The following is a 27172-nucleotide window of genomic DNA, read 5'->3' on the forward strand; positions in this document are numbered from 1 at the left end:
AATCCTTTGTGTCTCTGTGTATGTCTCAGTTGGGGTCACTTCCTCCAGCTGGTCCCAGATGGAGCCTGGCTCTGGGATGTGAGCTCAGCTCTGATCTCCGGGGGGGGGGAATTCAGCTTTGTTTTTCTCAAGTAACTATACCCCCCTCGGTGCCTGAGCTACCCTCGCTCCTCCACTGCCCCCTGCCCAGAGCCAAACAGGGCCAGAGCCCATTTGCAGTGACACTAGGGGAAATCTGCAGTGCTCCTCGCGGAGTCAGAGGAGTGATCAGTGGAGCCACTGATCTGAAAACCCTCACTGGAGTTCACCTTGGATCAGATTAACGCTGACCAGCCGAGCGCCTGCCAACATGGGGAGCAGTTCTCATTGCAGCCAGTAGAGGGCAGGGCTCGCACACAGCAGCCCGTTCATTAGGCTACTAGGCTGCAGCAGTGAGTCCCCCAGGTGAATCCCATGCTAACTCACTCTCATGGTCTCTGCCTACCCCAGCAGCGCCAGTGCAGGATCTGGGGACAGCAGGTCCTGATCCCAAAGCAAATCAAACATCCGTGCTCGAAAGGTGTTTGCAAACGTTTGGCCTCTTTCTGCAAATGCAAACTCCCAGCTCCTCCAAATGCACTAAGGGGAGGCAGGACCAGGACTTGTGCCTGAGTGTGGGGCGAACTCAGCAGTGCTCCTGTCACGTGGCCTCAGGACTAATCCCACCCGCCTGGCTGCACATACTGCCTGTAGGGCAGCCCCACGCAATGCAATGTGGGACACTCCAGCCGTGCCCCCCAGTGTCTGCTCACTATGCCTTGCGTATGCTGCCCACCACACCACGCTCCCCCATTCGCCAATGCCCTTTCCCCCGGGCCATCCCCACTGGGTGCTGCACATGTCCCATCCACCATTCCTGCCAGACTGTGGCCTGCCCCCCAGATGCCCTCCTCATTGTTCCACTGCCAACCCTGATGCCCATGTCTTCCTGCCCCTTCAGATGTTCTCTGCCCCCTAATGCTCACACCCACAAGTGTCCACTGCACTGTCCCTCCCCTGATTCCCACCGTGTTGTTTCCCCCTCCACTGACTGACACCTCCTGTTGCCTGCTGTGCCCTTCTCCAGTGCCAACTGCAGGGTGCACATTGATCTGGGAGCAGATTTCATCTTGGATCTGGGCATATGTCAGTGTACAATGGAAACAAGGGCCCTACCAGCAGACTTTTCCCTGCTGGTGCCTGGAGCTGTACTTGGAAGGGGCACTTCCTGGCATTCATCAGACATCCTGAAACATGAGGTTTGATCACCCTCAGCTTGCAGAGCGACCAGAGTTATTACAACAGTCATAATGTCACTCAGCCCTTTGCAAATCCAGCAACTGGTTTTGTCTCAATGGCCTCCTGCAGCAGGGAGTTCCACAGCACATGGTGCAGAGTAGCACATATGGCACTGAGGTGCAAAGCTGAGGCATGTGCACAATGCAGGGTGCTCATACACTACTGTTGGGTCAAAGTGAGGCTGTGATGCAAAGAGAGGCAGTGTGACCCGGAGGTGGAATGCATGGAACGGTGCAGTGTAGTTTGGAGGCACAGTCCATTCAGAGGTGTAGTGCAGTGCCACGAGCTAGTGCAATGCAGTGGTGTAATGCAGTGCAGAGGTTCGCTGAAGAGTTGCAGTGTAGCTTTCAGGTGCAGTGCAGGATGCAGTGCATGGCTAGGTAGAAAGCAGTGACTAATTGCAGTATAGTACAGAGATGCACTACATGGAGAGTTGCAGAGTAGGTTGGAGGTGCAGTGCAGCGCACAGGTGTAATGCAGTGCAAAGGGGCAGTGTATGGAGGGGTGGAAAGCAGTGCAGAATTGCAGTGTAGCTCAGAGGGTCATGCACATAGGCTGTCACAATTTCACCGTTTCTGGTGCTAGTTCAGCCCCATTGCTGGCCCTAGCTATTGCCCCTCACACCCCCTAGTGTTCGTCTATAACATCTTCCGATTCATTCCAACAGGGATTTTCTAGCTGGGAGCGTGGCCCAACGTTCAGTGCCGGCCTTCCAAGAAAGGCAGTTCTGGGAATGGGAATTCATTGCTGGTTCCTGGGGGCCCCAAGGACATTGACCCCAAATGGAGGGATGAAGCAACCCTTCTTAGCTCCTCCTCCGCCACTGCAGAAAGCCATCTGCTTACCCCAACCCCCTCCATCTCCCTGCTCGGGAAGGGAACGTGACTGTGACCCCGGGTGCCCGAGATGGGGAGCAGCAGAGAGAGGGCCCTGACAAACGTAGCTGGCTCCCATTTTCCAAGGCAGAGGACCGCGGGTGAGGCCACCCTGCATGGTCAGTGCCCGATCCTGCGCTGGGGTCTGAGTTCAGATGTTGACTTGGGCCTTATCGAGTGGCCATCAGGACAGAGAGGGGTTCGTCTGCCCCCTCTCCCCGCTGCGGTTCTCCGGCTGTTCCCAACAGCCAGCGTCCATCCCCTGTCTGAGCTACTGGGAGCTTGGAATGCTGTCCCCACTGCCCAGGGAAAGTGTGCGTTGTCCTTGTTTCCTTCCGCATCCCAGAAGGCCTGTGGGTTGAGTTTGGGGCACCCCTCCCTTCTAGCCCCAGCCCTGTGGGGCAGGGACTGGGGAACTGAGCTGTGAGCCTGGAGACAGAGGGGAACGTTAGAGCAGATTGCTTAGTTTGGGGGAGAGATCGAAAGGCACCGGCTTTCCCCCCCCTCCCCCCCCGATTCACCTGGGTCTCCTTGGCTGGACAGCTGTAAGCCAGGGGCCATACCTGCCTACACACCCCAGCGAGGAGGGACGTTGGGGGCAGGGGCTTCCTCATTAGACCGGGAGGTGGAGCGGAAGAGGCGGCTCCTGGACAGACTGGGAGACCTGAGGGGTCACAACACTCCAATATCGGCACACGTTGGGCTGCCGTCAGCCCCGCTCACAGTCCACCCCCGCTCCTCCCAGGCTCTGCCCCAGGTCTCGCCCCCTCCCCTCCTCACCCCCAGGCCCACCTCTGGCTTGCTGTGTCCCTCCTCAGTCCCCCACCCACCGCCTGCCTCCTCACTCCCCCCGGCCCACCCGCCGCCGCTCGCTCACTCACCGCTCGCCTCCTCACTCCCCCCGGCCCACCCGCCGCCACCCGCTCACTCACCGCTCGCCTCCTCACTCCCCTCGGCCCACCCGCCGCCACCCGCTCACTCACCGCTCGCCTCCTCACTCCCCCCGGCCCACCCGCCGCCACCCGCTCACTCACCGCTCGCCTCCTCACTCCCCTCGGCCCACCCGCCGCCGCTCGCTCACTCACCGCTCGCCTCCTCACTCCCCCCGGCCCACCCGCCGCCGCTCGCTCACTCACCGCTCGCCTCCTCACTCCCCCCGGCCCACCCGCCGCCACCCGCTCACTCACCGCTCGCCTCCTCACTCCCCTCGGCCCACCCGCCGCCGCTCGCTCGCTCACCGCTCGCCTCCTCACCCCCAGGCCCACCCGCCGCCACCCGCTCACTCACCGCTCGCCTCCTCACTCCCCTCGGCCCACCCGCTGCCGCTCGCTCGCTCACCGCTCGCCTCCTCACTCCCCACGGCCCACCCGCCGCCACCCGCTCACTCACCGCTCGCCTCCTCACTCCCCTCGGCCCACCCGCCGCCGCTCGCTCGCTCACCGCTCGCCTCCTCACCCCCAGGCCCACCTCTGGCTTGCTGTGTCCCTCCTCAGTCCCCCACCACCGCCTGCCTCCTCACTCCCCTCGGCCCACCCGCCGCCGCTCGCTCGCTCACCTCCTGCCTCCTCACTCCCCTCGGCCCACCCGCCGCCGCTCGCTCACTCACCGCTCGCCTCCTCACTCCCCTCGGCCCACCCGCCGCCGCTCGCTCGCTCACCGCTCGCCTCCTCACTCCCCTCGGCCCACCCGCCGCCGCTCGCTCACTCACCGCTCGCCTCCTCACTCCCCCCAGCCCACCACTCCCCCACGGTGCCGACTTCCCCCCGTAGGGTGGGTGCTCGCCCACCCCTGCCTCTTCCCGCCCCTGCACCACCCCCGTTCCACCCCCTTCCCCCAAGTCCCCACCCCTCCCCTGCCTCTTCTACACCTCCTCCCCTGAGCGCGCTGCGTCCCCGCTCCTCCCCCTCCCTCCCGGAAAGCGCTAAGCGCCACCAAACAGCTGTTAGGCGGCGGGAAGCGCTGGGAGGGAGCAGGAGGAGCGGGGTTGTGGCGCACTGGGGGGGGAGGGAGAAGGAGGCGAAGAGGGGGGAGCTTGGCTGCAATTTTTCCCTGTGGGTGCTCCAGCCCCGCCACGGAGTTGGCTCCTCCCTCTCACTCGCCTCCCTACCTGACTATCGGGACAAATGGCATCCCGATGGTTCATTGACAAAGGGTTAAATACCGGGACAGTGCCAATTGTATCGGGACATCTGGTCACCCTACTGTGTGGGGAGGGGAGTTGTTAACCCCTTGCACTCCGGTTAGCTCCTTGCAGGGCCTAGCAAGAAGCTTCTCAGTGCCCGGCTGGCTCTGGGGGAGTCCCTGGGGGAAGCACAGAGAGCTAGCACCTGAACCAGACCTGGCACCTTCGGAGCAGATTGTTTGCCTCCATGGCCAGGCCCAGGCTGGCCCATCCTCCTTTGCTCCCCCACCCCAGCAGCAGCAGGTCTTGCCCTTGCCCTGGCCAGCTGTGCCTGTCGCCCCTTCTGCTTTGTGTGGGGAGAGGGGCCATGCGCAGGGACTCTGCAGTGCCGGGGGTGGGGGTCAGGCAGCACCAGCCTGCAGGGGGCTTGTGGCAAAGCAGCCAGCCAGCTCGGGGCTAGCAATTAATTCTGTGTGCCGGCCTGTGGGAGACCCAGGCTGGTCCCCACGCCGGCCCAGCAGCATCCCCACTCAACTGTCCAGGCTTGTCGGGTGTGACCCAGACCCAAGGAAACAAGGAGGGTCCCCGAGGTGGGCACAGGTCAACATGCTCTCCTCTGCCCCCACTCTCCCACCCCTCCAGCGTGGGCCCTGCATTCCCATGAATTGGTCTCTGCACCCAGGCTTGCAGCCGGGGCCCTCAGTCCTTTGCAGTGCTGCAGTAGACATGGTTGGCCCTGGCTGGGTGTGTCCGATCCTGGACCTCCACCAGTTTGTCTCCCTCAATGTTATTGAATGTTACTGACTCCCTCAGGAGCCAGCCCCTGGAAGGGCCTTGTACCCCCTGGGAGCAGCAGGAGAGGAGTGGGAAGAAGCATCTGCCCCACTGAGCTCAGCTCCCTTCACGGGGGCAATACCAGAGCTGAGAGGTCCCGAGAGCCCCCAAGACAGGGACTAGGGGTCAGTTTCTCCTGGGCAGCCTCCTTGGGGGTTGGGGTTCCAGCCCGGGGGGCAGCATGGAGACCACAGACCCTATGAGCCAGTCCACTGAGTGACTAATGCCATCCGTTTCCTTTGCAGAGACCATCAGCTACGTCGCCCCGCAGGAAGCCGGCCGTCCCAGTGCCCCCCTGCACAGGCTCCCCCTCCGAGCAGCATCCTACTCAGGTGGGTCTGGAGGGAAGGTGTCACCTTCCTTTGGCTGGAGATTGTGCTGTGCTAGAAACCCTGCGTCTCTCCTCCCCTCAAACCCGTACTGCCCTGGCCCCTGCTCCGGCCTGTCTCAGGGGCAGCGAGGGGGCAGAGAGACAAGAGAACGATAGACAGATAGGGAAAGAGGGAGAGAATGAGGGAAGCCAGGCACTAGCAGGGCCGGATTAACACGGGGGCTTTAGAGGCTGCAGCCCAGGGCCCCGGGCTAAGGGGGGGCTTCGGTGCAGCACAGCTCAGGCAGGCTGCCTGAATGCCGTGGTCCCACACTGCTCCCGGAATCGGACGGCTGCTGGCACGTCTCTGCAGCCCCGGGAGGGGCAGAGGTGGCTCCGAGCACTGACCCCACTCCCAGCACTGTCCCCGGAGCTCCCATTGGCTGGGAACTGGCCAATGGGAGCTGCGGTGGCGGTGCTTGCGGGCACAGGCAGCGCATGGAGACAGGCTGTCCCCCTCCCACCAGGGATGCACAGAGACGTGCCAGCAGCCGGCCGCTTCCTGGAGCGGTGTGGGACCATGGCATGCAGGCAGCCTGCCTGAGCCCTGCTGCGCCGCTGGCTGGGAACCACCTGTGGTAAGCGCCTCCCGGACGAAACCTGCACCTCAAAGCCCCTCCCCTATTAAAGGTGCAGTACGCAGACTATTCAGAGCAAGTCAACACACAGGGGGACAGCTTGCCTGCCCAGCTCTTGCTCCTGGGCTGAGGTTCGAGCCAGTGGTGAAATCCTGGTCGCCCTGAAGTCTAGAGGAGTTTTACCACCAAGTGCAGTGGGGCCAGGTTATTTCCTGCTGGTTTGTGCCTTTGTCCCTCAGTTCGGGGCATGTTTGGGATCTCAGCAGGGCATAAGGTGTGAGCATCTGGCTTTTCCTGGGACTGTCTTCAGCAGAGGGATGGGGCTTGCTGTGCCTGCCCCCCACCAAGGGGCTAATAGGATTGGATCTGCACTGTCAGCTGCTAACCCCCATTGTGTGGGAACAGCCCTGTGTGTGAGCATGGATGACTGGCTATTGGCTGCATGCCGAGGATGGATACCCAGGCCCCTTTGCACCACTCTGGCAGTGTAGAGGAGCTGCCAGATGGGTATTCAAGGCACCTTTTCCTCTGCCCCAAAGAAGACTCAGGCTCACCATTTCCCATGTGCCACAGCCGGGCTGGGAGATAGCGCTGCTGCATGTAACTGTTTGGCTCTTTTCCCGCAACCCTCCCCATGCAACCAACCCCCCGTGCATTGCCTCCTTCCCAAGCCAGCTGCCAACCTGGCCCTTTGGCCGGGGAGTGTCAGGTCAGGCGACTGTATCTCTGCCTTCCGAGCAGGTCATGGGCAGGAATTCCATCTACCCGGCACGGCCGGGGCTGCTCTGGGGAGGGAGGTGGATATGGGAGTGCAGGAAGGAGAAGTGTCTGTGGACAGGACAGCAGTGCCAAGCATCCTTCCCCCTCGTCATTTCTGGGGTTTACATGGCTTTTTAAACTTGGCCTTCTCTTCTCTCCAGACTCCGCTGCCTGGCACGGCTTGCTGAGTCCAGCTGTTGAGGGTTGGGGGCAGAGGTACCTCGCTTCCCATATGTTCTCCTTTTGTTCTAGCCTCTGTCTGGCATCCACTGGGACTTTCTCCAGCCTTGTGCTTTCTAAGCATACACCCCAGGGGAGTGGCGAGGGCAGGCTGGTGGGGGCATGTCCAGAGTTGGGGGGAGACTCAGCTCTCACAAAGGGTACATTCCTCCAGGCATGGGTGGCACGTGTGCTAGCCACACGGCCCTGCCCCTTGTGCCCAAGGCCCCACCCCTACCTGAACACCCCTTCCCCCCACAGCCAGAGGAGCCCCAGCCCAACCTCTTTCCCTACATTCCCCAGTGCCCCGGGTGACACCCACAGGAGGCCGGCAGAAGAGAGGGCGGGCCCTCTCCCTGCTTTCTGCCCTGGGTCATACCAAGGAAGGATGGCAGGAGACAGTTCCAGGACTGGGCCACCAGACCACCCCAGCTCCGGCCCCAGTGCCGGGCCACCCCCAGCACCAGCCTGCTGGCCTCCAGCCAGCAATGGAGCTGAGCTCCCGCCATCTTGGGCACCAGCATGGACAAGGCCAGGGCTTGGCTTAGGGTTATACCTGTTATACCCGCCGCCCTTGCCACCAGGTGATCAAAAACCAACCACATCCTTCCAGTCCAGTTCAACATTAGCAACTGGTCTTCATGGATACCCCCGGAACATGAAGAGGGGACATTGGAGGGGATCCTCGGAACACAGCCCCTGGGTCCTCTGTGAAACCCCTTGGACGTTCAGGTTCAGCCACCTGCCATCATTCCCAGGGTAATACAGGGTGCTCATTCTCTCTCCATGTACTTGGCCTCCAATGGAGAGGGCCGACTGGGGGGGGGGTGGTTTCTGGGATCACGATAGGTCGGCCTCTGGCCACCAAATGACAGCAATGTTCATAAGAACATAAGAAGGACCATGTCCAACTAATGATCTATCCAGCCCAGTGTCCTGTCCTCTGACAGTGGCCAATGCCAAGTGCTTCAAAGAGAATGAACAGAACAGGGCCATTATCGAGTGAGCCATCCCCTGTCGTCCCGTCCCAGCCCCTGGCAGTCAGAGGCTCAGGGACACCCACAGCATGGGGTTGCACCCTGCCCATCTGGGCTAATAGCCAGTGACGGACCAATCCTCCATGAACTTACTGAATTATTTACTGAACCCAGTGACAGGTTTGCCCTTCATGAGACCCCCTGGCGGCGCGCTGCACAGGCTGACGGTGCGTTGTGTGCAGAAGTCCTTCCTTGTGTTTGTTTTACAAAGAGGGGAGGAAAGGGAGGAAGAGCAAGAGAGCTGTGCTCCCCCATCCCATGCCATCTGCCCCCCACATCTGCTTCTCGCTGCAAGATCCCTCAGCTCCAAGAGTCAGCAGGCTGCCGACGAAAGTGGAACCAGACTGCTGGCACTAAACATTAAAAAGGTTGTAGAGCAGTTTTTAAACTAGGAGATGGGGGAAAGCCGACTGCTGCAGAGGAGCGTGTGGATCGGACACAGACTTCTCTTAGGGGAGAGTCTGATGATAGAGAATCTCCAGGTTACAGTCAGGAGCAGAGGACGGAAGAGGATAATGTAAGGGCCGGATCAGATGATAAACAGTCACATAAAAAAGAATCTGGCACATCAGAAAAAGGCAGGCTAATAAACAGGGACAAGTTTTTAAAGTGTTTGTACACAAATGCCAGAAGTCTAAATAATAAGATGGGTGAACTAGAGTGCCTTGTGATAAAGGAGGATATTGATATAATAGTCATCACAGAAACCTGGTGGACTGAGAGCAACCAATGGGACACAATCATTCTGGGGTACAAAATATATTGGAAGGACAGAACAGGTCGTGCAGGGGGAGGAGTGGCACTATACAGTTAAACCCTGTTATCTCGACGGCCTAGGGGTTTGCCAAAAGCCATCGAGATAACCAATGATCGAGATAAACCTATCCCGGGGACAGGCAGGGACGCGGCAGGAGAAGCCGGGACCAGGTATGTGGGGCGGGGACGGGCAGGGACCAGGTATGCGGCCAGGCGGGCGGGGACAGGCAGGGACCGGGTATACGGGGGCGGGCGGGGAAGCGGAGCCGGACGGGCGGGCGGCGAAGCGGGGAACCGCGGGGCTGGGGAGCCGGGGAGCGGGCGGCTGGGGACACGGTGGGTCGGGGACGCGGGGAGCCGGGCGGCTGGGGACGCGGGAAGCGGGCGGCTGGGGAACCGCGCGGCTGGAGAGCCGGGGAGCCGGCGGCTGGGGACGCGGGAAGCGGGCGGCTGGGGAACCGCGCGGCTGGAGAGCCGGGGAGCCGGCGGCTGGGGACACGGTGGGTCGGGGACGGGCTCGAGATATTAGGGTTCGGCAAATCGACATAACGGATGAGAAACTCATAAGCCAAAGAGGGAGTCTGGCGGTTCCACTTGTAAACCGTCGACTTAACAGGATTGGCAAGTTAACCGAGGTCGACATAAATGGGTTCGACTGTATGTGAAAGAAAGTGTAGATTCAAATGAAGTAAAAATCTTAAGCGAATCCACATGTTCCATAGAATCTCTATGGATAGAAATTTCATGCTCTAGTAAAAATATAACATTAGGGATCTATTATCGACCACCTGACCAGGACAGTAATAGTGATGATGAAATGCTAAGGGAAATTAGAGAGGCTATCAAAATTAAGAACAGTGGGGGATTTCAATTATCCCCATATTGACTGGGAACATTTCACTTCAGGATGAAATGCAGAGATAAAATTTCTCGATACTTTAAATGACTGCTTCATGGAGCAGCTGGTACGGGAACCCACAAGGGGAGAGGCAACTCTAGATTTAATCCTGAGTGGAGCACAGGAGCTGGTCCAAGAGGTAACTATAGCAGGACCGCTTGGAAATAGTGACCATAATACAATAGCATTCAACATCCCTGTGGTGGGAAGAACACCTCAACAGCCCAACACTGTGGCCTTTAATTTCAAAAGGGGGAACTATACAAAAATGAGGGGGCTTGTTAGACAAAAGTTAAAAGGTACAGTGACTAAAGTGAAATCCCTGCAAGTTGCATGGGCCCTTTTTAAAGACACCATAATAGAGGCCCAACTTCAATGTATACCCCAAATTAAGAAAAACAGTAAAAGAACTAAAAAAGAGGCACCGTTGCTTAACAACCATGTAAAAGAAGCAGTGAGAGATAAAAAGACTTCCTTTAAAAAGTGGAAGTCAAATCCTAGTGAGGCAAATAGAAAGGAGCACAAACACTGCCAACTTAAGTGCAAGAGTGTAATAAGAAAAGCCAAAGAGGAGTTTGAAGAACGGCTAGCCAAAAACGCCAAAGGTAATAACAAAATGTTTTTTAAGTACATCAGAAGCAGGAAGCCTGCTAAACAACCAGTGGGGCCCCTTGACGATCGAAATACAAAAGGAGCGCTTAAAGACGATAAAGTCATTGCGGAGAAACTAAATGGATCTTTGCTTCAGTCTTCACGGCTGAGGATGTTAGGGAGATTCCCAAACCTGAGCTGGCTTTTGTAGGTGACAAATCTGAGGATCTGTCACAGATTGAAGTGTCACTAGAGGAGGTTTTGGAATTAATTGATAAACTGAACATTAACAAGTCACCGGGACCAGATGGCATTCACCCAAGAGTTCTGAAAGAACTCAAATGTGAAGTTGCGGAACTATTAACTAAGGTTTGTAACCTGTCCTTTAAATCAGCATCGGTACCCAATGACTGGAAGTTAGCTAATGTAACGCCAATATTTTAAAAGGGCTCTAGAGGTGATCCCGGCAATTACAGACCGGTAAGTCTAACGTCGGTACCAGGCAAATTACTCGAAACAATAGTTAAGAATAAAATTGTCAGACACATAGAAAAACATAAACTGTTGAGCAATAGTCAACATGGTTTCTGTAAAGGGAAATCGTGTCTTACTAATCTATTAGAGTTCTTTGAAGGGGTCAACAAACATGTGGACAAGGGGGATCCGGTGGACATAGTGTACTTAGATTTCCAGAAAGCCTTTGACAAGATCCCTCAACCAAAGGCTCTTACGTAAATTAAGCTGTCATGGGATAAAACGGAAGGTCCTTTCATGGATTGAGAACTGGTTAAAAGACAGGGAACAAAGGGTAGGAATTAATGGTAAATTCTCAGAATGGAGAGGGGTAACTAGTGGTGTTCCCCAAGGGTCAGTCCTAGGACCAATCCTATTCAATTTATTCATAAATGATCTGGAGAAAGGGGTAAACAGTGAGGTGGCAAAGTTTGCAGATGATACTAAACTACTCAAGATAGTTAAAACCAAAGCAGATTGTGAAGAACTTCAAAAAGATCTCACAAAACTAAGTGATTGGGCAACAAAATGGCAAATGAAATTTAATGTGGATAAATGTAAAGTAATGCACATCAGAAAAAATAACCCCAATTATACATACAACATGATGGGGGCTAATTTAGCTACAACGAGTCAGGAAAAAGATCTTGGAGTCATCGTGGATAGTTCTCTGAAGATGTCCACGCAGTGTGCAGAGGCGGACAAAAAAACAAACAGGATGTTAGGAATCATTAAAAAGGGGATAGAGAATAAGACTGAGAATATATTATTGCCCTTATATAAATCCATGGTACGCCCACATCTCGAATACTGTGTACAGATGTGGTCTCCTCACCTCAAAAAAGATATTCTAGCACTAGAAAAGGTTCAGAAAAGGGCAACTAAAATGATTAGGGGTTTAGAGAGGGTCCCATACAAGGAAAGATTAAAGAGGCTAGGACTCTTCAGCTTGGAAAAGAGGAGACTAAGGGGGGATATGATAGAGATATATAAAATCATGAGTGATGTTGAGAAAGTGGATAAGGAAAAGTTATTTACTTCTTCCCATAATACAAGAACTAGGGGTCACCAAATGAAATTAATAGGCAGCAGGTTTAAAACAAATAAAAGGAAGTTCTTCTTCACGCAGCGCACAGTCAACTTGTGGAACTCCTTACCTGAGGAGGTTGTGAAGGCTAGGACTATAATAATGTTTAAAAGGGGATTGGATAAATTCATGGTGGCTAAGTCCATAAATGGCTATTAGCTAGGATGGGTAAAGAATGGTGTCCCTAGCCTCTGTTTGTCAGAGGGTGGAGATGGATGGCAGGAGAGAGATCACTTGATCATTGCCTGTTAGGTTCACTCCCTCTGGGGCACCTGGCATTGGCCACTGTCGGTAGACAGATACTGGGCTAGATGGACCTTTGGTCTGACCCAGTACGGCCGTTCTTATGTTCTTATGTTCTTATGAAAGGGCCTGATCCTGGTTACTCAGCCCCTTGTGCAGCCATTTGCACCAGTGGTCCACTCACACCACATCAGAACAGGAGCACTGTAAACCCACTTTGCACTGAGCGACCACACATGATGCCGGGCAGAGGAGAATCTGCCCTGCGCCCCCTCCCCGCCCCGACACACACACACTCTGGAGAAGGAGATTCCTCCAGGGCAAGGGTGGGCAAGCCCCAGAAATGGGACAGGAAACCTGGAGGGGCCAATCCTGCCCTGGATGGACTGGTTGGGTCGTTAATGTCCGGGACTGTGGGTGACTATGGCCTTGGGGACCTCTCCAGCTGACTCGCAGGGCAGTGTCCATGGGATCTGCACAGAGCCCTTATCTACTCTCATCTGGGAAGAGCATCTTGAGCCTTAGAGACTCGGGCTGAGGAGAAACTGCAGACGAGGACATTCCTAGGACTCAGACCATCCCCCGATGAGCAAGCGGGAAGAGATCTTGAAATGGCAGATGCAAAAAAAGAGATGCTGCCCCTTTAAAAGTCAGAGCCAGGCAATGAGTAACCATGGAGATGGCTTTGACTCTTGACAGTGAGGACTGCAGGCTCCTTGTTGGGACTAGTAGCAATTAACCGCAATTACTGCTGCAAACTCCTGGCTCCCTTTGACACTGGAAAATGAGAACGAGCCTTTCCTCGGGGGAGAGGGCCGAGAGCTCTTCTCTTTATGCCTCTTTCACACTCAGGAGAGGCTCTTCCACCTTGGCATATGTTGTTGGTGAAGTTAAGGGGTGTCTGACCTGTCTTCAGGTCTCATCGCTACAGAGCCAGGAGCAAAACTAGTTGAAGAGACAGGCCAGATTCATTCCAGGGATGTGGCCGGTTAGTTTAGATCAGAGTAGATAAAATGCCATTTCACCTCCTGCTGAAATGCAGCTGCCTCTGGGCTACAGCACTCCACCTGTTATAACACCTCACAATAGTTCAGGGCAGGAAGTGAAAAAGAATATTGTATGCAACTGAAAACTTCCAAGGGAGTTTCAGGGATGCAGAGTGGAATTGTCCACTCTGGAATCTGGCCAGGAGGCCACAGCTAATCCCCTACCTGGGATGAAAAATGCTGGGGGTGGGGTAAGGAATTGCAAGTGCATCAGGATCTCACCGGTGTCTCTCCCAAAATGTGACGTAACTCTGGAAGAATGACAATGAAATGGTCAGTGTTTGATAGCACCTGGTGCACCAGGAGCTGGTATCGCCGTCGGTCGGAGAGCTCGATGTAGAGTGTAAGGCGAGGTGAGGAAGAGGAAGATCTCTGGTCCCTCCTCCTGCTGTCTCTTGGGAGGGAAGCCTGGCTTTGTTAATGGGTGCTGGGTCTTCCCAATGCAGCTGCCCTGCTGCCATCCCCATGATGGCTGTCTGCTCCACACTGCAAATGCCTGTTGGAGTAGAAACTCTTCTTCAGGTCAGAGGCGAGACGGGGGGGATTTCTGCCAGGGTTGGCCTGGGGCTGAGCACAGCTGAAGGGCACATGTCTGGGAAAAGCACCTAGCACTCCCGCTGAGCCCGCTAGGAGGGGCCCAGAGCAGGGAAGAGAACCAGGCTTGCCAGCGGAGCTCTGCCAAACGGGGCGTGGGGAAGCCCTCTGCATCCTGTCCCTTCCTCGCCCACGCCCACAGCCCCGGTTACCTGCTCAGCAGTAGGTATCCGGAGCCCGCTCCAGTCCGCGCTGAGCCTGCAGGCACTGGGAGACCAATGTGGGGAAGGAGCTGGGAGGGGGTGGGGGCAAGGAAGTGCTGGCTTGGAGCGGGTATGGGAGGCACGGGGGAGTGGGAAAGGGGCCAGAGGCAACACGTGGGGTGGTCACATGCCCCCCAACCTTTAAATTGTGCCCCCCCATCAAAAGTGACAGGTGATTTCTGCTTCTTCTCCCAGCTCAGCTGAGCGGGAACAGCAGTGAGTCGGTCAGGAAGGTCAGTGAAGCTCAGATGCTTGCCAAGTCTCCGGGGTTGGAATAGTGTGGAATTAAGAATTCACATGAGTGCGAGCAAGCACCGGTGTGATCCCACATAAGTCGGTTGGTCAGTCTATTGTCATACTCTCTAGCTATCATATTGATAAGGTGCCTATCAATCATCTCAGTCTCTGGCATATTTCCAGTACTTCCTGCATGTGCTTGGATTGGAAATCCTGTGCCAACAGCCTTCCTCATGGTACCTGAGCACTTTCCGATCCCGATGGCATCCAGGGGAAATAAAGGGCCGTGCATGGGAAATGATCTGACCATGTCGAGGCTTGAAGAAAGGCCTGGTGCACAGGGGCGGCACTAGGGATTTTGCCGCCCCAAGCACGGCAGGCAGGATGCCTCTGGCAGTTTGCCTGCGGAGGGTCTGCTGGTCCTCCGAAGCCACGAGACCAGCGGACCCTCTGCAGGCACGCCTGCGGGAGGTACACCGAAGCCACGAGACCAGCGGACCCTCTGCAGGCACGCCTGCGGGAGGTACACCGAAGCCACGAGACCAGCGGACCCTCTGCAGGCACGCCTGCGGGAGGTACACCGAAGCCACGAGACCAGCGGACCCTCTGCAGGCACGCCTGCGGGAGGTACACCGAAGCCACGAGACCAGCGGATCCTCTGCAGGCACGCCTGCGGGAGGTACACCGAAGCCACGAGACCAGCGGACCCTCTGCAGGCACGCCTGCGGGAGGTACACCGAAGCCACGAGACCAGCGGACCCTCTGCAGGCACGCCTGCGGGAGGTACACCGAAGCCACGAGACCAGCGGACCCTCTGCAGGCACGCCTGCGGGAGGTACACCGAAGCCACGAGACCAGCGGACCCTCTGCAGGCACGCCTGCGGGAGGTACACCGAAGCCACGAGACCAGCGGACCCTCTGCAGGCACGCCTGCGGGAGGTACACTGAAGCCGCGGGACCAGCGGACCCTCCGCAGGCAAACCGCCGGAGGCAGCCTACCTGCCGCCCTCGCGGCGCCGGCAGAGCGCCCCCCACTGCTTGCCGCCCCAAGCATGCGCTTGGCGTGCTGGGGCCTGGAGCCGCCCCTGCTGGTGCAGGTCTGGCTGTGAAGGCCCAGGGGTCGGTTGTTATCTGCCCAGCCCTGGTCCAGAACCAGCTTTAGATCATAACGTCTCTATTGCGCACCATTTCCGTGAAATCGGGTAAAGGACCATTCCCAAGGCCCTGCTGCGGGACCCTTGGAAATCCTTCTAACCCGGGCTCAAGTCCCCAAGACCCAGACCTGAGACCTTTCCCGCACTGCCCGTTTGCTCCAAGGACAGCCACTGGGGGAGCTGTGCAGGTGCAGGTCAAGGCTGAGCTGTGTGCCCCAATGGCTGGAACTGGGGCAGGCCCCAGGGTAGGCACCGTCTCTGCTGCGGGAGTGCTGTGCTGGCACCTGTCTGACACCACAGCAGAGTTCTTACTCTTCAGGGGGAGCCCCAGGGAACAAGTCCTGCCTGGAAGCGAGTTCTGGTCTCCCCCAGCAGGTGAGGTCTCCTAGGATCAGGGTTAGGAGCCCCTGGGGGAGCAGAACGGGGATGACAAAGAGTGACTGGGCCTGACTTGTCTGGTGCTTCCCTCTCCTGGAGCCAGGGTGTGGGTCCCACCTTGGCTCACACCACCAGGATTGAACTGGGACCTCCAGAGCGAAAAGCACAAGCTGCTGAAGCTCTGTGAGTGGGGCTGTAGCAGACTCCTGGCCTCTGCAGGCTGGGCACACGTGTGCCAGTGGGTTACGCCAGCACCTGGCATGCAGCGTACAGTCGGCTGCCCAGGGAACGTTTGGCGCAGAATGTTATGAGCCCACATCCATACTCCCTGCCCCCCACTCTTCCCCTCCTCTTTATTTCCTCCCCCCTCCCTCTCTCCACCCCTCCATCCTGGCCTCAGATTTCTCCCCAGTCCCTTTACTCTCTGTTCTTTCGGTTGATTTCCCAGGATGTTTGAATTGCAGCAAAGTGGTGGAACTCACGGCGCGTCTCAACAGCCTGGAAGCCAAGGTCAGTGTCTACGTGGCAGGGGTTGGAGGCGGGATGTGGGTAAAGGATCAGGGAGCACAGGGTGTGGTACGGGAACCAGCGTGACCTCCTCGCCTCAGAACTTTGCATCTCACGGAGGTTGGGACCAATGGTGAATCTTCTGACGTTTACCCCTGGATCCCAGTGAAATCTCATGGAAATGTTGGAAGAGGTCGGCTATTCCAGCCCCCGATATTCTCTGTCACACGTGGAGCGGGGCTGCCAGCTTGTTCATTTTAAACAATTGTCTTTCTTTTTTCATCTACATTTTGTGCTGTCATTTCTTTAAGTATTTTTGTTTGTTATTCTTCATCTCCCCCTTCTTTTCTTTTTGCCTTGTTCCTACTGGAGAGGTTCTTCTTTCTTTTTCTGCCCAGAAATGCAATTCCTGGGCACCTTCCTTTGTCTTGCAATTCCTGTTTTACCCTTTGAAATGAAAAGAACTTCAACATTTCAAAATGTTGGGGCAAAATTGCATTTGTTTTGTTTTCAGCCAGCTGTGCCAGCCCCAGGAGCAGACAGCTGTCTCTCTGTGGTACTGACAAAACTCCCATTACAGAGAGCACCTCAGTGTATTTATCCTCATGACCCCCGAGGAGGCAGGGCAGTGCTATTATCCCCATTTTTACAGAGAAGCTAAGTGACTTGCCCAAGGTCACACATGAAGTCTGTGGCAGAGGGGGAATTGTACCTGGATCGCCTGAGTCCTGGACTTAGCCACTGGACCACCCAGCCTTTCTCCATAGACATGCACCATGTGTAAGAGGAGGTCAGTCCCCAACAGATAATCCATCTCCCTCCCACAGGAATTGCAATTCCAAAGCACTCGAGAAGTTGCATAGGACAAGATAGAGCATAGCCAGGGTGTGGCATGGCTGTTCAGAGGCTAAGTGCTTTCTGAACCAGGTGGGATTTTAATGGTTGACGTTTCAGGTTGCTGTAAGCATTTCCGGGAGGACAGATGGTCTTGTGGTTATTAAACCATGGGACACCAAACTCCTGGGTTCTGTTCACAGCTCTGCCACTCAGGCATATGTGGGTGAGTTATCTGTGCCAATGCTGTGAAGCCCCAGCACCTGAGACACGCACAACTAACAGGCCCTGCAGACCAGACTGTAGGGGACTGGCCTGGCAGTGGAGGGGATGAGAGGTGGATCTGGTGCCTGTTTTCTATCCCTGTGTGATATGAATGGCCTCCAGTTGGGGTAACACCAGGCCATAGGGTGTGTTCCCTAGGAGATGACATTCCATAGGATGGACTGTCTGAGGTCTCCAGAAGTGTCACTAAGACCAGTTGGCTTGTGGCCCTGAGGAATGTGCTGGTGAGGTTCTGTTGTGATCCTGTAACCCATCGGGGCTCAATGTCATAGGGAGGCCAGTGTATTAATGATCTGGAGGATGGCATGGACTGCACCCTCAGCAAGTTTGCAGATGACACTAAACTGGGAGGAGTGGTAGATACGCTGGAGGGTAGGGATGGGATACAGAGGGACGTACACAAATTAGAGGATTGGGCCAAAAGAAACCTGATGAGGTTCAACAAGGACAAGTGTAGAGTCCTGCACTTAGGACGGAAGAATCCCATTCACTGTTACAGACCAGGGACCGAATGGCTAGGAAGCAGTTCTGCAGAAAAGAACCTAGGGGTTTCAGTGGACGAGAAGCTGGATATGAGTCAATAATGTGCCCTTGTCAAGAAGGCTAACGGCATTTTGGGCTGTATAAGTAGGGGCGTTGCCAGCAGATTGAGGGACGTGATAATTCCCCTCTATTTGACATTGGTGAGGCCTCATCTGGAGTACTGTGTCCAGTTTTGGGCCCCACACTACAAGAAAGATGTGGAAAGAGTCCAGCGGAGGGCAACAAAAATGATTAGGGGGCTGGAGCACATGACTTATGAGGAGAGGCTGAGGGAACTGGGATTTTTTAGTCTGCAGAAGAGAAGAATGAGGGGGGATTTGATAGCTGCTTTCAACTACCTAAAAGGGGGTTCCAAAGAGGATGGATCTAGACTGTTCTCAGTGGTAGCAGAGGACAGAACAAGGAGTAATGGTCTCAAGTTGCAGTGGGGGAGGTCTAGGTTGGATATTAGGAAACACTATTTCACTAGGAGGGTGGTGAAGCACTGGAATGGGTTACCTAGGGAGGTGGTGGAATCTCCTTCCTTAGAGGTTTTTAAGGTCAGGCTTGACAAATCCCTGGCTGGGATGATTTAGTTGGGGTTGGTCCTGCTTTGAGCAGGGGGTTGGACTAGATACCTCCTGAGGTCCCTTCCAGCCATGAGATTCTATGATTCTATTATTAGGGGTTTGGGCTACCAGGTTAACCCTCTGTGTCCTTTAACCTTTGGTCTGCTTTAGACCTGGCATCAGAAATAGCCCCACAACAGGGGGGTCTCTCCCTCCAGCCCCTCCCAGAGATTAGTGCTTGAATTCAGCGGGTTCGCCGGGCCATGGAAGTTGGGCAGCTACTGCCTAAAGGCCCAAGTCACTATGTCCTAGAAAGAGTCCCCATGGCTCTGACCAGGCCTTTGGCACAAGGAAATAGAAACTGTTCCCAAGAACCCAGCCCAGGTTTTCCATATGACCCTTTGCACACCAGGGGCTTGTCTCCATGCAGAGTAGCACCAGTGTAAGGTGCAGGAGGCTGTGTGAACACTCTGACCTGGGTTAACCCTGCTTCTCGAGTGCAGTTGTTCCATGAATAGCTGCAGCAGCACAGCCCAAGCATTCACTGTCCAGCTAGGTGCATCTGAGCACTGCGGCCTTGCAAAGGCAAGAGGACCATACGCCCTGTCCTTACAATGGAGAACGGTGCTGTGCTCCCCTGGACCCTGTCCACAGGTGCATGGGACCAGAACAGTCAGGTATGGGTAGGGTCCTACCTTTCATGGCCATGAGAAATGCGTCATGGACTATGAAATCTGGTCTTTTATGTGCTTTTACCCTATACTCTACCGATTTCATGGGAGAGACCAGCATTTCTCAAACTGGGGGTCCTGACCCAAATGGGAGTTGCAGGGGGGGTCGCAAGGTTATTTTAGTGGGGAATCATGGTATTGCCACCCTTACTTCTGTCCTGTCTTCAGGGCTGGGCGGCCAGAGGGTGGCAGCTGCTGACTGAGGGCCCAGCTCTGCAGGCAGCAGTGCAGAGATAAGGGTGGCAATACCACACCAGGCCATTCTTACTTCTGTGCTGCTGCTGGCGGCGGCTCTGCCTTCACAGCTGGGCTCCCGGCCAGCAGCTGCCGCTCTCCAGCTGCCCAGCTCTGAAAGTGGTGTCACCGCCTGCAGCAATCAGGGTAGCAGTACCACCCACCCCCTACAATAACCTTGTGAACCCCCCCCCAGCTCCTTTTTGGGTCAGGACCCCTACAATTACAACATCGTGAAATTTCAGATTCAAATAGCTGAAATCATGAAATTTACTATTTTTAAAATCCCATAACCGTGAAATTGACCAAAATGGATCATGACTATGGTAGGGCCGTAGTCATGGGATAGAACAGAGGGAATGGTGGGCTTTGACCCCCTAATGCCCACAGTTCCCTGAGAGGTACCTGGGTATCTCACAATACACAGCAACAGGTTCCTACAAGGCAGCGTGCCTGAAGGATGCTGGGATGCCTACCCACAGTGCAACGTGCTTTTGCCAAATCAGCATGATGCACCCCCCCTACCAGCTGAGCGTGAGCACATCCTGCTGAACAGCTGGTGGCACGAGGCCGACAGAACTTTGACCAGTTCACAGTTCCAGTGTAGACAAGGCCTTAGGAAGTGGTTTAAGCTAAATCAACATAAGCTGCTTTTAAACTGAAATAGGGGTGTCCACACAAGGGCTAACTAAACCGGTTTAATTCAGCTGGTGCAAGTTTGTGCAGAGACAAGGGCTACCCAGTCAGAACACCAAGGTCCTCAAGCCCCACTCTGTGCATTCAGCAAAGCTTAAAGTTCCTCCCCTCAACCCCAAAGCTCTGAATGTCCAGGACAATGCAAAGCTTCCTCCATAGAAGTGCAACACCAGACCCTTGGGTGGGACATCAGGGGAGATTGAACCGGTGACCAGGCTCACCAACCTCGGAGGGGCATGCTGGGTGGCTGTGGGTGACAGCCGTAAGTGCAGAACCGTCGTGGGGAGAGGAGATAGGCCCCAAGTCTGGCTAGCGCAGTATGTCTGGGCGCACTGCTCGGAACTCTCTTTTGCTCATAGGTGGCGTTGCTGTCAGCAGCCGAGTCTGCAACCTCTCCAGTACCCAACAGACACCTCGTAACCAAGGGGGCTGCCCCCTCAGATTCCTACCAGCTCTGGGGGTCTCCATCCACCAACGGGAGCCCTGGGGATGAAGGTGTGAAAGGTAAGTAAGAGCAGGGGCTGCTAGAGAGGCGCTGAGGCAGCTGGAGGCTGCAGGCAGGAAGCCATCCTGAGAGCCGGATGTGTGTTTCCTGCCTAGATCAAGATCCTTCCTGCCCCTGCAGAAATCCACATGTCCCAGGTCCCCTCCATGCCTGGCCCTGGAGATGGAACAAGCAGGACTCCGTTGGCACTAAACATGGGGGCTGGGCCTTTCCATCAGTTCAGAGCCCAGTCCTGCCCAGTGCACTCAAGCAAAGCTCCCAGTTTGGGCTGAGTGAGGATAGCAGGATGGGCCCTTGATGCTGCAGAGAGTTCTGTGTCCTGGCTCGAGTGTGATGGCAGAGGGTCTCTGTTGCCCCAAATCTCAGCCTGATGTCCAGGGCTGCACTAACACATAGGGCTCCAAATCCTAGGCCAGCATCCTCCTCCTCTGCTTTTCCTCCTCGCTGTGCCAAGGGGGCAGCTGCCACCCTAATCTCAGCCTGATGCAGACGGGAGACTGGAGGGTGAGGGGGGCTGGAGAGTGCGCCCATCTTGCACTCACCCCACGAGGCTGGGAGAAGAGTGTTTGCCCAGGGCCCAGTGATGGGTGAATCCAGCTGGGCTGATGTCCCCACTAGCGCACCTTTCCCTGGGTTCCTCCACCTCCGCCCTGGTGTCCTTTTACTTGTAACTTTCTTAAGGCTTAAAATCTCTCCAGACTCTTCAGCTGCGAAGCCCCATCATCAGGAGTTGTCACCCCAAAGCTCTGCCCCAATCCCAGCTTGGGTCAACACACTCCACCTCCCAAACACTCCCTGGGGGTTTCAGTTGCACCTGGGATTCTTCTTGGCCATTGCAGTGCGCTATTAAACAGCTGCTGTGTTCCACCCCAGAGGCGCAGCAGTTCAGCAGTGCTGCAGTTACAGAGGTATTCGGCAGTTAAGAAGTCACTAGAGGCAAAAGCAAAGTAACTATTAAAAGCAGAAGTCAGAGGTCAGGAATCCCATGGTGCGAGGTGCTGTGTGCACATGTGGTGAAGAGACAGGGGGCTGGGGCACATGACAGAGATTCTCAACCCCCAACAAGCTATAAAAACTCCACGGCCCCCTTGTGCCACAACAGCTGATTTTCTGCATATAGAAGCCAGGGCCGGAGTTAGGGGGTCGCAAGCAGGGCCATTGTCTGGGGCTCACACCACTGGGGACCCTGCAAAGCTGCATTGCTCAGGCTTTGGCTTCAGCCCCAGGTGGCAGGGCTCAAGGCCCCAGACTTCAGACCTAGGCAGTGGGGCTTTGGCTTTCTACCCTGGGCCCCAGTGAGTCTAACACTGGCCCTGCTTGGAGGACACCCTGAAACCTGCTTGCAGCCCCCCAGGGAGCCCCGGACCCTGGGTGAGAACCCCTGACTTACAAGGAGAGGCTGAGGGAACTGGGGTTATTTAGTCTGCAGAAGAGAAGAATGAGGGGGGATTTGATAGCTGCTTTCAACTACCTGAGAGGGGGTTCCAGAGAGGATGGATCTAGACTGTTCTCTGTGGTGGCAGATGACAGGACAAGGAGTAACGGTCTCAAGTTGCAGAGGGGAAGGTTTAGGTTGGATATTAGCAGGGGCGGCTCTAGACATTTCGCCGCCCCAAGCACGGCGGCACGCCACGGGGGGCACTCTGCCAGTTGCCGGTCCCGCGGCTCCGGTGGACCTCCCGCAGGCGTGCCGCCGAAGGCACCCTGCCTGCTGCCCTCCCAGTGACCGGCAGAGCGCCCCCTGCGGCTTGCCGCCCCAAGCACGCACTTGGCGTGCTGGGGCCTGGAGCCGCCCCTGAATATTAGGAAAAACTTTTTCACTAGGAAGGTGGTGAAGCACTGGAATGGGTTACCTAGGGAGGTGGTGGAATCTCCTTCCTTAGAGGTTTTTAAGGTCAGGCTTGACAAAGCCCTGGCTGGGATGATTTAGTTGGGTTTGGTCCTGCTTTGAGCAGGGGGTTGGACTAGATACCTCCTGAGGTCCCTTCCAACCCTGAGATTCTATGATTCTATAACAGCCCTTGCCCCAGGTGCCTGCAGTCTGTCATATGAACATGCAGAAAAACGTAGCAACAAGAGAGAATCAAATCCACTCCCGATGTGCGGAGCTATCTCCAGAGGAGAACAGCCTCCCCCCCACTGGCGTAGGGACATGGGCCTTCGGAGGACAAGGGTAAGGCTTGCTGTCTCACGCCAGCCCAGCCCAAAGGAAGGGGCTCAGAGTGGAGCCTCTGCCATGTCCCATCCCCCACTGGGCAGGGACTGCGCGGGAGTTAAATTGAGTGCAGCTGAGGACCAGGCTGACCTGGCTTTGGCTCCAGCTCTGTGCAGCGGGAAGATTTCTCAGGCCTGCGCTGCTCTGGCAGGCCGTGTGTTCGTGCTTTAGGGGCAGAGCAGCAGCAGGAGGGTGGGGTGATAAATGTACAGCTGTGTGGCAGGCTCGAGCGCCCCACCCTTCCCCCAAGGGAACTGAATGGTAGCCAGGCTAGGGTGGGCTCTTGGGCAGCTCTGTTAATGAGGCAGGGGGAGAAGGGGGCTGCCCAGGTGGTGCCCACTCCAGCTCCCAGACAGTCACTGGAAAGGCTCCCATTAGCGCCTCTGGGCCTTTGGGAGGGGCTGTGCTGTTAATGAGCCCTTGGCTGGCGCTGGTCTGGGAGTCACTCGGTCACCCCCAGGCGGGGGCAGGCTGCCCTGCCATTGCAGTGCTGAGCAGAAGGGCGGTGGTGAGGGCCAGGACTCCACTTGGAGGACAGGACCCATCACCGGCTCGGGAGGGTGTGGCCAGCTGCCGGGCCCTGAGTTAGACCAGCCCTAGGTGACTGGGTGTGGTTGGTGCTTAGGCCTGCTGCTCCGTCTCACCCCAGGCGTGCAGGTGAAATGGCAGAGGGAGAGAGCCCACAACCCCACAGGGCTACTGCATGCAACAGGCCCTTAGAGCCCCACTGAATGTTGTCCCGAGATCAGCTGGCAACTGGCCACTTTCCCCAATGCTTGGGAGTTAGCCCCAGTGTCCCAGCCATGTCCCAACACGGCCAGTCCCATTCTGCCTCCCTAAACTCAGCTGGACAAGGTATTCTGCAGTGCCTGCGGTCACCGCCGCTGCACTCTGCCCCAGAGGTGGCTGCAATTCAGCACTGGGCAGAGCGATGCCCTTTGTGGCTGCGTATCAGTCTAAGTCCTTGGGGATCCCACTGCCTGAGAGATGTTCTCGCCATTATCAAAGGAAAGAAAACAAAGGCAGAGACCCGACTGCCCTTTGCTCCCAATGGCAGCGGTCTAAGGAAACCCTGGGACCCCTACGTGCACTGCTCGTTTTGCAGCAGTGCCCAGGTGGGCGCGCCAGTCGATGAGCAGAACCCCCAGGGCCAGCTGCTGTCTAAACATAGCACTGAAAGATGGCCCCAGCCCCGGGAGCTTGACGTCCCAGTGCAGCGCCCCTGGTGGTGGATCCCAGCAGAGCAGGGCTGAGGCCTGGGGCTGTGGGGGGCGGAGAGGAGGGGGGCTGTGGATGGACTCTTGCCTGTGCTGGAGAGTCGGGGGTGTTGCGCTCCAGGGTTGGCCTGGCCTGGCCTTTCCCCAGCCTGGCTCAGAAGTGAAGTGGCTTCCCAGTGCCAGGTAACACCACTGCCCCCAGGAGAAGGGGGTGCCAGGGGGAGCTGACTCTGCCAGGCTGAAGGCAGAAGAGACCGTTGGCTCCAGGGAGCAGACTGATGCCCCATTCTCTCCTTTCCCAGGGAACCCAGGAGTGGGAGAGCCGCTGCGGGGCGCCGGGCCCGGACGGGATGGTATGTCGCATTTTCTTTCTAAGGCACAAGAGAGTTCCCAGCCCAAGAGCCCTGTGAAATATCTGGGTCTGGGAGGAAGCCACAGGGGCAGAGACCAGAAAGGCCAATGGGAGAGGCTCCTGGATGCCCTGGGGGCGGGGGTGGGGGCAGTAGGGAGGGATAGAGCTGGGGGCAGAGGAGGACGTGGGAAGCCATGGAAGGGAAGGAGGGCGAGTCTCCACTGCAGGCTCTGCCCCTGCCGGACTGGGCTCCCCCCTGCTGCTCTTCCCTTCCCCTGATCCCTCGGAAGGACACAGAAGCCAATGCTGAACTATTGCTTAAATCACCAGCTCCTTCAAGAGCGGAGTGCATGGCCCCAGCGCAGGCGGGCGGGGTGCGGGCCAGGCCCCAGTGCAGGCGGGCAGGGTGCGGGCCGGGCCCCAGCGCAGGCGGGTGGGGTGCGGGCCGGGCCACAGCGCAGGCGGGCAGGGTGCGGGCCAGGCCCCAGTGCAGGCGGGCGGGGTGCGGGCCAGGCCCCAGCGCAGGCGGGCGGGATGCGGGCTGGGCCCCAGCGCAGGCGGGCGGCGGGCGGGCCAGGCCCCAGCGCAGGCGGGCAGGGTGCGGACTGACCCCAGTGCAGGCGGGCGGGGTGCGGGCCGGGCCCCAGTGCAGGCGGGCGGGGTGCGGACTGACCCCAGTGCAGGCGGGCGGGGTGCGGGCCAGGCCCCAGCGCAGGCGGGCGGGGTGCGGGCCAGGCCCCAGTGCAGGCGGGCGGGCGGGGTGCGGGCCAGGCCCCAGCGCAGGCGGGCGGGGTGCGGGCCAGGCCCCAGTGCAGGCGGGCGGGGTGCGGGCCGGGCCACAGTGCAGGCGGGCGGAGTGCGGGCTGACCCCAGTGCAGGCGGGCGGGGTGCGGGCGGGGTGCGGCCCGGGCCACAGTGCAGGCGGGCGGGGTGAAGAATGACCCCAGTGCAGGCGGGCGGGGTGCGGGCCGGGCCACAGTGCAGGCGGGCGGGGTGCGGGATGACCCCAGTGCAGGTGGGCGGGGTGCGGGCCGGGCCACAGTGCAGGCGGGCGGGGTGCGGGATGACCCCAGTGCAGGCGGGCGGGGTGCAGGATGACCCCAGTGCACGCGGGTGGGGTGCGGGCCAGGCCGCAGTGCAGGCAGGCGGGGTGCGGGATGACCCCAATGCAGGCGGGCGGGGTGCGGGCCGGGCCGCAGTGCAGGCGGGCGGGGTGCGGATGACCCCAGCGCAGGTGGGCGGGATGCGGACTGACGGTACAGGCCAGCCACGGGCACAGGCCAGCCACAGTGCAGCCGTCATGACCAGGGGGTCATGATTCCTGGCATGGTGATGCCTGTGGCTGCTGCCGGGCTCCAGCCCCACTTCATCCTCTGGCAGAGAGGAGCTGAGAGCGGGCCCGGGGTTCGGGGGGAGCTGGAGTGCGGCCAGTGGTGGGTAGGAGCATTCCCAAGCAAGCAGGCCGGAGGAAGGAGAGGTGCAGTGCCCTGATGGGGGGTTTTCCCAGGCGATCGCCCTGCCCCTGCATATGGAGTCTCTAGGGCACCGCAGGGCGTGAGGCCTCTGGCCTGGCATTGAGCTGACCAGATCCTGTCTAGAACGTTTCACTAAGTGAGATGTGGGCATCCCAGGGTGGGCGTGGGCACTGGATGGCTTGGGGCAACGAGACACAGCCCTTCGCTCCCAGGTCCCGGGTTCCGGTGCCCCCGGCTGAGTTCCAACTGAGAGCCGTTACCTTAAAGCGCCCATGGGCACTGAGTTCTTGGGGGACAGCCCCATCCCTCCCTGGTGGGCAGGTGTGCCCTCAGAATGCCACCCCGGCATGGCCTGGGCAGGTTTGGCTCCGGGGCAAGGGGAGCCTCAGGCCCCCCATCAGCTGTCTCAGGACGGAGGCTGTGGACACTAAACATTGGGGGGTGAGGCCCATTGGCAGGGACCAGCATGGGGGGAGGCTTGTCCCACCGCAGACCGGGGCTGTGGATACAGGGCTCCCCCACTTGGACCTCTCAGCCCAGCCCCTTACAGCACCTCCAAGCTCCACTCCCGTTGGTTTCTGACTGTGGCAGCCGCACCGCAATCCATTGCCCTGGGATGTGGCCACCCTCCTCCTTGGGGGTTCGGATTGGGGGTTAAGATCCCTGGGGTTGCTCAAAGAGTACCTTGCTCTCCTTCTGTCCTTCCAAGGAGGCACAGCCCCTGGCAAATGCTGCACTGGTACCTAACTGGGTATTTCTTTCTGCTCTTTCTGTTGCAGGGAAACCAGGGCCCCAAGGACCCCGAGGCCCGTCGGGTCCCAAGGGAGATGCTGGGAGCCAGGGGCCATCAGGAATCCCTGGAGCCAAGGGTCCCGCTGGACCACCAGGTGTGTCTTGAACATAGGGCACTGCTCTAGGAGCTGGGGGCCACCACGGATCCCTGTACCTTGATGCCAGCTTTGGACAACCAAACAGGCATGGGGCATCACAACTGTCACCCCGGTCCCTGCAGAGCCCAGACACCTGGCATTGGCTGGCATTTATTTGCAAGTTATACCAGTGCTCAGTGCTTCTTGGCTGGCAGCCTGACCCGCAGAGCTGTGTGCGTGGGGGTGGTGGAGAGGGAGGGGAAGCCAATCCCAGCTGCACCCTTGCTTTGGCCCTGATCCAAAGCCCTGAACTTTGCAGGCAGGATCCACTGACACCATAGAATCATAGA

The 27172-nt window shown here is 57.6% G+C and overlaps 1 protein-coding gene across 7 annotated transcripts in view; it reads left to right on the forward strand.

The window, feature by feature from the left end:
- The window catches only part of EMID1 (EMI domain containing 1), a 127783-nt gene that overhangs the window by 77427 nt on the left and 23184 nt on the right, over positions 1–27172 (forward strand). For all 7 annotated transcript variants that reach the window (XM_044990266.1, XM_044990270.1, XM_044990271.1 and 4 more), the window contains 5 exons: positions 5394–5480; positions 16260–16321; positions 20549–20693; positions 24429–24479; positions 26733–26840. In XM_044990266.1, the coding sequence (XP_044846201.1) occupies positions 5394–5480; positions 16260–16321; positions 20549–20693; positions 24429–24479; positions 26733–26840 (453 nt within the window). The remainder of the gene's footprint in view (positions 1–5393; positions 5481–16259; positions 16322–20548; positions 20694–24428; positions 24480–26732; positions 26841–27172) is intronic.

The sequence above is a fragment of the Mauremys mutica genome, chromosome 16, assembly GCF_020497125.1.
Source record: "Mauremys mutica isolate MM-2020 ecotype Southern chromosome 16, ASM2049712v1, whole genome shotgun sequence".
Lineage (NCBI taxonomy): Eukaryota > Metazoa > Chordata > Testudines > Geoemydidae > Mauremys > Mauremys mutica.